At 40.1% G+C, this 13314-nt stretch overlaps 1 protein-coding gene across 1 annotated transcript; it reads left to right on the top strand.

The window, feature by feature from the left end:
* The first annotated feature begins 246 nt into the window (after nt 1-246).
* On the top strand, nt 247-12051 carry LOC134295046 (Fanconi anemia group A protein-like). Its single transcript, XM_062966985.1, has 9 exons — nt 247-355; nt 1901-1977; nt 4945-5086; nt 5205-5338; nt 8250-8429; nt 9380-9453; nt 9547-9699; nt 9923-10013; nt 11577-12051. Exons 4-9 carry the CDS (start codon nt 5258-5260, stop codon nt 11739-11741), a joined length of 744 nt encoding a protein of 247 aa, XP_062823055.1. The 5' UTR covers nt 247-355; nt 1901-1977; nt 4945-5086; nt 5205-5257; the 3' UTR covers nt 11742-12051.
* The last annotated feature ends 1263 nt before the right edge of the window (nt 12052-13314 follow it).

Here is a 13314-nt window from a genome sequence, read left to right on the forward strand (position 1 = left end):
GTGGCGGGGTATAAATAAAGTTTTATTATTATTATTATTATTATTATTATTATTTCCTTAATCCCTCCTTATTATCCAAGATATTCACTTATCCAAGCTTCTGCCAGCCCATTTAGCTTGGATAAGTGAGACTCTACTGTGTGTGTGTGTATATAGATAGATAGATAGATAGATAGATAGATAGATAGATAGATAGATAAATTGCATTTTATTTTTGTACATTTTATTTTGTATATATATAGGCTCCATGTGTTTACTGTGAGTGCCTACCAAGGCCTGGTCCTGCCTGAGGCCCTGCAAGACTTCTTCAGCCAAACTTTGACCCAAGTTCTGACCTACAACCCTCAGCTCAAAGGTAGGGCTTTTAAAAAAATAAATTGCATTTTATTTTTGTACTGTGGGGTGAATTGTTCTAATACTGTAAACAGGTTGCCATATATACTCATGTATCAGTTGATTTTTATATAAGTCGAGAGCCATTCTTGTATGGAGGACAGAGAGTATGTTAATCCCTGGAGAAGTCAAACTACCTTTTGGGTTTTTTTTTTTAACTAACATTTCTATATTCTGTTTTTATGACCCAGTTTTGTATATATATATATATATTTTTGGGGCCTCTGGTGGCACAGTGTGTTAAAGCGCTGAGCTGCTGAACTTGCAGACCGAAAAGTGCCAGGTTCAAATCCCGGGAGTGGAATGAGCGCCCACTGTTAGCCCCAGCTTCTGCCAACCTAGCAGTTCGAAAACATGCCAATGTGAGTAGATCAATAGGTCTGGCGGGAAGGTAAGGGCGTTCCATGCAGTCATGCCGGCCACATGACCTTGGAGGTGTCTATGGACAATGCCGGCTCTTTGGCTTAGAAATGGAGATGAGCACCAACCCCCAGAGTCGGACACGACTGGACTCAATGTCATGGGAAACATTTACCTTTACCTTTTTGTATGTTTTGAATTGTATTAGTCTTTGTTCAATTGTGAACCTCTTTGAGTTCCAATTTTGATATGGAAACAACAACAACAACAACAGGACACCAACTCTCCTAGGCTTCAGGAAAGCCTTAAAGACATGGTTGCGCACACAAGCTTTTAATGAATGAGAACATGGACTTTACATGACCTGTACCAAGACTTACGTTGAGAATTCTGGATGTGAATGGATTTTAATCTTGGATATGCTTAAAATTTTATATAATGTGATTTTATTTTGTAATGGTATCTGTTTTATATGAATTGTTGTTTTGTACACTGTTTTTAGGCATTGAATTTTTGCCTATTTATTGTAAGCCGCCTTGAGTCCCCCCTGGGAGAAAGGCAGGGTAAAAATGATGTAAATAAATAACTAAATAAATAAATAAAGGTGAGGTATAAGTTTCATAAATAAATAAATAGGATGCTAGCTGTTAAGCAGCCAGCGAGAGAGTCCATGTCCTCTTGACGTCGCCTTCATTGAATGTCCTGTGCATAAAAGGCCTTGAAGTTACAGACGCCTTTAGAAATCATTGACTGCCTTATTCCAATTCTATTGGAACTGTTGGTTATTTTTATTTATCAGTTGCAGATAAAGGAGCCGTGGTGGTGCAGTGGGTTAAACCCTTGTGCCAGATGGACTGCTGACCTAAAGGTTGGGTTGCTGACCTGAAGGTTGCCGGTTCGAATCCGTGAGATGGGATGAGCTCCCATCTGTCAGCTCTAGCTTGTGGGAACATGCGTGAAGACTCCCAGCACAGGATGGTAACACATTCTGACATCGCTTGGACAACGTCTTTGTACATGGCCAAATCTCTCACACCAGAAGCGACTTGCAATATGTTCTCAAGTCGCTTCTGACACAATTTAAAAAATTGATTAGCAGCCCTGGCCTTACATTGTGTGAATTGAGTTTTCTTTTTCTTTCCATCAGTTTCCGATGCCATTCCTCTCCAGAGAGAGTGGAGCTTTGCTCGGACAAATGCGGTGCTCGCCTTGCTCTACCGCAAAGTAAGTCTTCCTTAATTGGGGTTTGACTGCAAGCATTTCACAGTCGTCCTGCTCCTTTTAAAAACTACCATATATACTCGAGTATAAGCCGACCCGAATATAAGCCACAAAAAAGTTTTGTTGTTTTGTGGATCGCCGTGATGCCATCACTCTTTTATATATATAGATCTATGTTTTGAGTTTACAACCTATGATGTGCACTTTGCTAATCTACTATTGCAACCTCACTGTTTTTAAATTCTATGTTTTTAATAAGTGTGTTTTTATTCTTTTTGGTTAATGTGCAAATATTACAATGGGTGCATGTTATTGTTTATTGATGTATTGAATATTGTTATTGTTTTGTATTTGATATTTCTGTGAGCCGCCCCGAGTCCCCTCTGGGGGAGATGGTGGCGAGATACAAATAAATGTATTATTATTATTATTATTACTATTATTATTATTATTATTAACCAGTTTTTACCACAAAAAAACTGGGAAAACATTGACTCCAGTATAAGCCGAGGGTGGTAAATTTCAGAAATAAAAATAGATACCAATAAAATTACATTAATTGAGGCATCAGTAGGTTAAATGTTTTTGAATATTTACATAAAGTTCAAATTTAAGATAAGACTGTCCAACTCTGATCAAATCATTATTCTCATCTTCTTCAGTGTAAATGTGCTTATGTATCCTTTTAATAATAATAGAGTAAAATAATACCTGAAATAATAGTAATAATAATAATAAATACAGGAAAATAATACATGTAATAATAGAGTAAAATAATAAATGCAATAATAGTAATAATAATAATTATAATAAGATCAGAGTGAAATAATAAATGTAATAATAATAATAATAGAGTAAAATAATAATAATAATAATAATAATAATAATAATAATAATAATAATAATAATAATTGTGCGGTTTTCTGGCATTGTGTATTTCTGCCGCTTCTGTGACTGTTCATTTGGGTTTTGATGATTCCGTAGCCCACTTGTCGATGGATGTCCAGAATCAGCAGCATCCACCGCGGTCCTTTTTATCCTGGGTGACGACCGAGCCAGTATAGACTTCGTTTGGGTTTGATTCTCCATAATGCTAATGGGTTAGGTGCTCTTGGTTGTGCTCCTCAGCTGAGGCCTCTCTGGCTTGGTTGGACCTGCCGGTAGTTACACTACCGCCAGCACAGCCCTCAGTCATCATGATTCATTGGAACTTATGCCTCAAGTACCACCTGCCAGCAGCAAAGAACTGGTGGGATCACAAACCTGCAAAAGTATTGGAAAATGAGCACGCAAAGATACTGTGGGACTTCCGAATCCAGACTGACAAAGTTCTGGAACACAACACACCAGACATCACAGTTGTGGAAAAGAACAAGGTTTGGATCATTGATGTTGCCATCCCAGGTGACAGTCGCATTGACGAAAAACAACAGGAAAAACTCAGCCGCTATCAGGACCTCAAGATTGAACTTCAAAGACTCTGGCAGAAACCAGTGCAGGTGGTCCCGGTGGTGATGGGCACACTGGGTGCCGTGCCAAAAGATCTCAGCCGGCATTTGGAAACAATAGACATTGACAAAATTACGATCTGCCAACTGCAAAAAGCCACCCTGCTGGGATCTGCACGCATCATCCGAAAATACATCACACAGTCCTAGACACTTGGGAAGTGTTCGACTTGTGATTTTGTGAAACGAAACCCAGCATATCTATCTTGTTTGCTGTGTCATACAACGTCGTTGTGTCAATAATAATAATAATAATAATAATAATAATTTTATTTTTATACCCCGCCACCATCTCCCCAGAGGGACTCGGGGCGGCTCACAGATATAAAACCAGCATACAGAGTATCAAATACAAAAAACACAAAAATAAAATTAAAAGGCATAAAATAAAATCACAGTCATTATAAAACACATGATAAAACACAGCAATACCCTAGCACTCAAGACCTAGCTCTTTACTAGAGCTTTTAATCTATGTTAATTTTATCAATATTTGTATGTATGTATTTTTATCCTTTACAATTTTATCTTGTAAATCGCCTAGAGCATCTTGGATGGAGGGCGATTAATAAGTAATTAAATGATGATGATGATGATGATGATGATGATGATGGTTAATAAAATCATACAATGGATTGGGCAAAGTGCACTGAGTGAAAAAACAACAAAACCCAAAACAAAACAACAACAAAAAAGAGAAAATGGAAAAGCAAAGGAAAAATAAATGCAATACAGTAGAATCTCACTTATCCAACACTCACTTATCCAACGTTCTGGATTATCCAACACATTTTTGTAGTCAATGTTTTCAATATATCATGATATTTTGGTGCTAAATTCGTAAATACAGTAATTACTACATAGCATTAATGTGTAATGAACTACTTTTTCTGTCAAATTTGTTGTATAACATGATGTTTTGGTGCTTAATTAGTAAAATCATAAACTATTTTGATGTTTAATATGCTTTTTCTTAATCTCTCCTTATTATCCAACTTATTCACTTATCCAACATTCTGCTGGCCCGTTTATGTTGGATGAGACTCTACTGTAGTAGCAACAATAATAGAGAAAAATAATAAATGTAATAATACCAATAATAATAGAGAAAAATAATAAATATACCATATATTCTTGAGTATAAGCTGACCCAAATATAAGCCATCCAGGACTCTCACCTGAGTATAAGCCGAGGGGTCTTTTTCAGTCTTAAAAAAAGGGCTGAAAAACTAGGCTTATACTCGAGTATATACAGTATACTGCTTTTGCTCAATAAAACTACAAAAGACTGTCAATAGCAAGGTGAACTATTCTGAGGTGCGACACCCCTCAACCACTTTGGCCTCCAACCAAACATAACACTGCTCACTCAGGAGCAAACTATCTGCTGACTCTTGAGATGGTTTTCCATCTTCCTTGCTTGGATGGTGAAAGGCGTTTCTGGCTTTGTCTCCCCTTGTAGTTGTTTGTGCCCTTCAAGCCGGAGGAGTTGGTCCGCCATTTGCAGCACGTCCTGGAGACGAGCGAAGTCAACTGGCATCACGTCCTCTCCTGCGTTTCCACGCTGCTGGTCTGCCAGTCGGGAGCCGCACCACTGATTAAAGGTAGATACCGAGTCCGTGGTTGGATCGGACTTTGGCATTTTGAGCCCACATACTGTTTTGTTTTCACTTTGGGAAAAAGGTGGGAGACGTGTGTGTTATGGGGAAGTCTTTTTCCCAGACTTCCTGAGCCATCTGCTGAAGAAAGGCTTTGAGGACTATGACTTGGAAAGCATGATGACGGCGTTCCTGATCGCGCGCCAGGCTGGCCTGGAGGGTCCTGCCGTTTTCATGCCTTACGCAGAATGGTTTAAGGTAAGAGCCTAAGATAGATCATGAGTTCTGACATTAAATTGCCTCATTTATGGTCCTAACCATACAGGTTTGCATTGGCGGACCCAAAGAGACATCTCAGGAATTTGCTATGTCCTCTGCCACAATTACCCATTGAATTTTGACTTGTGAGTTTTAACCTGCTTTATACTAGTGTGGTCTTGTGAGTATTTTTTTTTTGGCCCAGTTCCTTTTAGGAGCCAATCCTGGATTTTACTAAAGTATGACTATTTTACCGTGTTTCCCCGAAAATAAGACAGTGTCTTATATTATTTTTTACTCCCAAAGATGCGCTAGGTCTTATTTTCAGGGGATGTCTTATTTTTCTATGAAGAAGAATTCATATCCATTGTTGAACAAAAAAAAATGAACATTTATTCTATACTGTACAGAAGTTGTCATCACAAACCAACATAACTAAACCAGACAAACTGTGACCCCTGTCAAGAATTTCTTGTTACTACCATTATTTACATATACAACTGGTATGTAAGCCGCCCCAAGTCCCTCTGGGGAGATGGAGGCGGGGTATAAAAATAAAATAATAATTATTATTATTATTTTATTTTATTGTATGACGCAGCAAACAAGATAGATATGCTGGATTTCGTATCACAAAATCACAAGTCAAACACTTCCCAAGTGTCTAGGACTGTGTGATGTATTTATTATTATTATTATTATTATTATTTTATTATGACACAGCAAACAAGATAGATATGCTGGATTTCGTATTGCAAAATCACAAGTCGAACACTTCCCAAGTGTCTAGGACTGTGTGATACATTATTATTATTATTATTATTATTATGTACATTTACCAACCCTGCATGCTACGGAGTTTTGTTTGACGGGCGCCGGGCATGCTTCCAAACAAAAACTTTGCTAGGTCTTACTTTCAGGGGAGGCCTTATATTTAGCAATTTAGCAAAACCTCTACTAGGTCTTATTTTTTGGGGATGTCTTACTTTCAGGGAAACAGGGTATGTGATCTTATTAGTTTTTATGATCTATTCTATTGTTGATTGATTTGTTTTATTGTTGTGTTTTTACATTGTTTGTTTATCCTGGGCTTGGCCCCATGTAAGCCGCCCCAAGTCCCTTTGGGGAGATGGGGCTGGGTATAAAAATAAAAATAAAATAATAAGAATAATTATTATTGTATGTTATATCATCATCATCATCTATCACCTGTGGCCGAGTATGATTGTCTTCCAAGACTTGGTAGTGGGTCTTCAAATAGCTGTAAAGGCCTATTCTGGATCCGCATAGTCTTTTGCAGTTTTTGTGTGTGTCAGGAGCAACTTGAGAAACTGCAAGTTGCTTCTGATGTGAGAGAATTCGTTGTCTGCAAGGATGTTGCCCAGAGGTGAATGTTTTGATGTTTTACGATCCTTGTGGTTGGCTTATCTCATGTCCCTGCATGGGGAGCTGGAGTTGACAGAGGGAAGTCACCTGCTCTCCCGGCAACCTGTGGGTCAGCAGTCCTGCCGGCACAAGGATTTAGCCCATTGTGTCACCGGGGGCTCTATCTTTTGCATTGAGGACATACATTTCCAGATAGAAGGTGGTCCCGACAAGGGTTTGCTTGGGACGTATCTCTCTTTTCCCCTTCATTCGTGCCTCTGCAAAATCCACAGCACTGTTGGTAACAGCTGACCTCCAGTTCCAATGATCGAGAGTCAGGGCTTCCTAGTTCTCTCGCCATGTTCCTGCCACATTTTTATGGTTAGCTCTAAGCCCATCTGTCCTCTGAAATTCCATTTTCCATTCTTGAACTGAGAGTAGAGTAACTGCTTTGCGAGACGGTGATCGGACCTTTGGACAACTTGGCATCCGGTCCCACGAAGTTGAAGGCAGAGAATCATCGCTTCAGTGCTGGTGGTCTTTGCTTATATGTATTTAGTAAACAGTTAAAAACATGGCTTTTCCAGTGTGCATTGGAATAATTAACCCCACGACAGACCCCTCCTATAGAAATACCGCTTTTCTGCATTTTGTTTTGCCCCGGTATTGGAAACAACTTGACTCCCTACCCCAACTCTTCTAGATAACTCCTCAACACTTTGCCCAGATACCTTATTAAAAGGTTTTGTATTTTTTGCATTTTGTATACTTTTGCATTTTTTGACTTGACCGGCCCCCTTTCTATCTAATAGTGGGGATGTTTGTTTTACCATTTTACCGTTTTATTTTGCTATGATCTATGTCATAGGGGTTGCTATGATCTATGTCAGAGGTTGTGAGGTCTGTTGGAAACTAGGCAAGTGGGGTGTATATATCATCCTGCTGGGAGGCTTCTCATGTCCCCACAAGCTAGAGCTGACAGACAGGAGCTCACACCATCTTGCAGATTTGAACCGCAAACCTTCAGGTCAGCAGTTCAACTGGCACAAGGGTTTAACCCATTGAGCCACCATAACTCCAATATATATAATAATATAATAATAATAATATAATATATAATAATAATTCTTATTGTTTTATTTCTTCTTCTTCTTCTTCTTTCCTCTATTTTTATTTTTATTTCCTCTATTATTATTTTATTGTATGACACAGCAAACAAGATAGATATGCTGGATTTCGTATCACAAAATCACAAGTCGAACACTTCCCAAGCATTTAGGACTGTGTGATGTATTTTTGGATGAAATTATTATTATTATTATTATTATTATTATTATTATTATTATTATTATTATTATTATTTAGCTGAGTTGGATAAAAGAGAAGGGATGGAAGATACTATTTTTTAAAGACAGCAGGGATTCTTACAGCAAATGCAGGGCTGGAATGGAATATAGTTGATGCCAAAACTATGTTTCCTCCTTTGATGAGCATTTTTAGCCATCGCTTTTTAGATCTGTGTGTTAAGCAGCCCGCTCTTTTGCAGCTTCAGTACGTCGTGCCCCTTCTTTGCTCGGAAGCCCGAAATACAAGCTGGGAAGGCAGCATGGATGATGACCTTCCATGGAAAACATTATCCCGCCCCAGCTTCTGCTACTCAAAAGCTGCCTTGTGCTTATGGAAGCATCCCCTTTTCAAAGAACTATTGTGGGAAAAAGCCTTCCAGGTAAATACTGAGCGTGTGACTTGGTCCAGGTAGTAGTGTCCACTTTTCAACCTGTCATCAAAAAGTCTAATTCCATGTTCTCTGGAGTGGTTTTGCTTTCGTTGTTTAGATGCTGGTTGATAGGCTCTGACTGTAGGTCATGATATTTGCTGAATCAGGTGTAGCTGGAGGTTGGTTTGGTCATTTTTCACAGTTTCCAAAGTAAAGCATGGGCTGGTCCATGAGGTCACAAAGAGTCAGAAGTGACTGAATGAATAAACAACAACAATAAAGTCTGGGGACACAGGAAGCAGAAACTAATGATAAGGGTGACATTTCCCAGGAGTTCGAACATCAACAAGTTCCATGTGTTTCTGGCAGTGACTCAGAGGAGTCTTCCTTAGATAGAGATACAAGGTTAAGGTTAAAGGTTCATCGTCCCAGACGTTCCCTTAGAATCGCTAACAAACACGTGGGAACTCAAGGGCAGAGAAATGCTTTTTTGGCTTGTAAACATGGGTAAATACGGGAGAGACAGGGGAAGATTTCAGATAAAGCAATGTTGATTTTTGAAAGCACATCTCCTGCCTTGTCTAAGGATTCTCGTTTATGTTCATGCCTGGAATCTGTGTTTTGGATTTTACGCTGAAGTTCATGTTGCCTTGTTTTCAGGACTAATTTCCTTTATCAGAGACTTGGGACTATATTCTGCAAATTGCTTTTACCTCTGGATTATAGCCTTTTTGACTGACTGCCTTTGCATTTGGATGTTTGCTTTCTTTACTGCTTTTTATTCGGACTTTGCTATCTTTTATCAATAAACTGTTTAAACCTAGCCTGCTGTGGTGGAGTGTGTGTTAAGAGCAAGGTGATCCAGCGCTGAGGTGCAACATCTCTTACTCCAGAGCCTGGGAGCCTCCACCAAGAAGGCCCTGTCTCTGAATCTCCCTGCCTTCCTTCTTTCCTCCCAGCTGACTCTCCAAGAATGGCTTCTGATGGAACTGGCAGTCTGTCCCGACGAAGACGTTCTTTCTGCCGTTGAGAGGTGAGGGCTTGGCTTGGACTCCGTCTGAAGCCGAGAGTGTGTGACTTTAAGGGCCCGTAATCAAAGTGGGGTTTTCTCTGTCTCTGTTTGCAGGCAGGACTTCCATTACTGGGCTCTGTACCAGCACTTTCTTCCTCTGTCTGTCGCTGCTGGCGGCTGCGAGGGAGACCTAAGAGAGGCCTGCGCCGTTCTCCTTGACGCCGTCTTGGATTTCGGACAGAGGGGCTCAGTGATACACACATCAAGGTCTGAGTTGCTTTTGCAAATATCTTTGGGAGCAAAGCAAAGCAAAGTATCTACCCCAAGAAGCCTTTTTACTAAAAGACTGATGTTTTTGGTTATATGTATTCATGTAGTTGAATGCAATCGACATTAGAGCAGCTGCATCCTATTTTCTGAGATGTTCCCAATGCATCCCTGTGTGATGCCACCATATATCTAACACTTCTGCCTTTGTTTCAAATTCTAGGTCTGAGTTGGGAAAGTGTAACCATCCAAATAATCCCAAACGTTCCACATTCCAGAGGAGAGGGAACCCCGATATCTACGCCAGATTGCAGGTGACTCAGATCTGCACACAGTCGTCTCTTGGGGCTTGTATGGTGACAATAATAATAATAATAATAATAATAATAATAATAATAATAATAATGTAATAATATTACATGTGACGACTCTGGTCAGTAAAGAATACACACAAAGGGTCAGAAAAATTCTCAAAAGCAAGCTCAATGGAGGCAACACCATCAAAGCCATAAACACCTGGGCCATACCTGTCATAAGATATACTGCTGGCATCATAAATTGGACACAGGCGGAACTGGACAATTTGGACAGAAAAACAAGAAAACTCATGACCATCCATCATTCCCTGCACCCTCGCAGTGATGTTGACCGGCTATATCTGCCTAGAAGATCAGGGGGCAGAGGACTCTTACAAGTCAAACAAGCAGTCAAAGAAGAAGAACATGCCCTGGCAGAATATGTAAAGCAAAGTGAAGAACCTGCTTTGATTGAAGTCAAAAATCAGAAACTCCTCAAAACACAACAGACAAAAAACCAGTACAAGAAAACCGCACTACAAACTAGTGCTGACAGATGGCACAAGAAAACATTGCATGGAAAGTTCCTTGACAAAACTGAAGGAAAAGCTGATAAAGAGAAGACCTGGCTCTGGCTCACGAATGGGACCCTGAAGAAGGAGACAGAAGGCCTGATCCTTGCAGCCCAGGAGCAAGACATCAGGACAAAGGCCATTCAGGCCAAGATCGAAAAATCAGCTGATGACCCAAAATGCAGACTGTGCAAGGAAACCGACGAAACCATTGATCATATCCTCAGCTGCTGTAAAAAAATCGCACAGACAGACTACAAACAGAGGCACAACTATGTGGCCCAAGTGATTCACTGGAACTTATGCCTCAAGTACCACCTCCCAGCAGAAAAGAACTGGTGGGATCACAAACCTGCAAAAGTCTTGGAAAATGAGCACGCAAAGATACTGTGGGACTTACGAATCCAGACTGACAAAGTTCTGGAATACAACACACCAGACATCACAGTTGTGGAAAAGAAAACGGTTTGGATCATGGATGTCGCCATCCCAGGTGACAGTCGCATTGACGAAAAACAACAGGAAAAACTCAGCCGCTATCAGGACCTCAAGATTGAACTTCAAAGACTCTGGCAGAAACCAGTGCAGGTGGTCCCGGTGGTGATGGGCACACTGGGTGCCGTGCCAAAAGATCTCAGCCGGCATTTGGAAACAATAGACATTGACAAAATCACGATCTGCCAACTGCAAAAGGCCACCCTGCTGGGATCTGCACGCATCATCCGAAAATACATCACACAGTCCTAGACACTTGGGAAGTGTTCGACTTGTGATTTTGTGATATGAAATCCAGCATATATATCTTGTTTGCTGTGACATAATAAAATAACAATAATAATTCTTTATTTCTAGACTGCCCTCTCTCCCCAGAGGGACTTGAGCCTTCACTCACCAAACTACAGATCCCAAGATTACATAACATTGAACTATGACAATTTAATTACAGATATCTCAAATTAATTACAGGTATCTCAAATAGGAGCTCTATCCTCTATTGCCTTGTTTTCAGGAGATGCTGCTGGAGCTGGAGCTGGAGCGCAGGAGAGCCTGGCCTGTGTCCGGTGGCGGCAAAGAGGAGCTCCTCTTGTTCCGGGTTTTCCAGAAGAGGCTCAAAGGGTTGAAGAGCGGGGAAGAAATGCACCGGCAGCAAGAACTGTTCCTTCAAACCAGGTGAAGTCACGCAGTCTGCGAGGGACACCGAGGCCCCATCTCCACTGTTTATTTTACCTGTTTGAGGATGTTGTTTACATATGTACTGCTTGTTCTTTGGGCTTGTCCCCATGTTAGCCGCCCCAAGTCCCTGCAGGGAGATGGAGGCGGGATAGAAAAATAAAGTATTTTTAGTATCAGAAGTGACTTGAGAAACTGCAAGTCGCTTCTGGTGTGAGAGAATTGGCTGTCTGCAAGGACGTTGCCCAGAGGACGCCTGGATGTTTGATGTTTTTACCATCATTGTGGGGGTTACTCTGGATTACAACAACAACAACAACACATTATTATTATTATTATTATTATTATTATTATTATTATTATTATTATTTTATGACACAGCAAACAAGATAGATATGCTGGATTTCGTACTGTGTCATTATTATTATTATTATTATTATTATTATTACTATTTTACCTGTCTCTCCTTTCGGCTCCAGGCAGGACACAGCATTGTCAAATACATCTATAAAATTATATATTAAAACATAGTAATATATATTATTATTATTTCGTGTCAGGAGCGACTTGAGAAACAGCAAGTCGCTTCTGGTGAGAGAGAATTGGCCGTCTGCAAGGACGTTGCCCAGAGGACGCCTAGATGTTTGATGTTTTTACCATCGTTGTGGGGGCTTCTCTGGATTACAACAATCCTGGATTACATCATCATCATAATCATCATCATTGTTGTTGTTGTTATTATTATTTATTTACCTGTCCTTTCGGCTCCAGGCAAGACACAGCATAATCAAATAGATATATAAAATTGCATATTAAAACATAGTAATTATACAGTAGAGTCTCACTTATCCAACACTCGCTTATCCAACATTCTGGATTATCCAACGCATTTTTGTAGTCAATGTTTTCAATATATCGTGATATTTTGGTGCTAAATTCGTAAATACAGTAATTACTATGTAGCATTACTGCGTATTGAACTACTTTTTCTGTCAAATGTGTTGTATAACATGATGTTCTGGTGCTTAATTTGTAAAATCATAACCTAATTTGATGTTTAATAGGCTTTTTCTTAATCTCTCCTTATTATCCAACATATTCACTTATCCAACGTTCTGTCGGCCCGTTTACGTTGGATAAGTGAGACTCTACTGTATTATTATTTCGTGTCAGGAGCGACTTGAGAAACAGCAAGTCGCTTCTGGTGAGAGAGAATTGGCTGTCTGCAAGGACGTTGCCCAGGGGACATTGCCCAGATGTTTTGGTGTTTTTACCATCCTGTGGGAGGCTTCTCTCATGTCCCCACACGGGGAGCTGGAGCTGACAGAGGGAGCTCATCTGCATCCTCTCTGGACTCGAATGAGCAACCTTCAGGTTAGCAGTCCTGCCGGCACAAGGGTTTAACCCATTGCGCCACTGGGTGCTCCAGTAAAATATATAAAAACATACATATTAAAATACCTGATACAAAAGTTATGAAAACTCTTAGAATCTACTTCCAGCCGTAGTTTTTCTCATGCGCTGCCATGTGGAAGCCTTCCTTGGAGATGGTGCCCCAGTGACATCTGGAGCATCCC

The sequence above is a fragment of the Anolis carolinensis genome, unplaced genomic scaffold (assembly GCF_035594765.1).
Source record: "Anolis carolinensis isolate JA03-04 unplaced genomic scaffold, rAnoCar3.1.pri scaffold_63, whole genome shotgun sequence".
NCBI classification, from domain to species: Eukaryota; Metazoa; Chordata; class Lepidosauria; order Squamata; family Dactyloidae; genus Anolis; species Anolis carolinensis.

Excerpts from the sequence above, each read along its gene's own strand:
- LOC134295046 (XM_062966985.1), top strand. The coding sequence starts at position 5,258 with ATGATGACGGCGTTCCTGATCGCGCGCCAGGCTGGCCTGGAGGGTCCT. Across the intron at positions 8,430-9,379 it reads TGTGGGAAAAAGCCTTCCAG|CTGACTCTCCAAGAATGGCT; the intron begins GTAAATACTGAG and ends CTTTCCTCCCAG. Across the intron at positions 9,454-9,546 it reads GTTCTTTCTGCCGTTGAGAG|GCAGGACTTCCATTACTGGG; the intron begins GTGAGGGCTTGG and ends CTCTGTTTGCAG.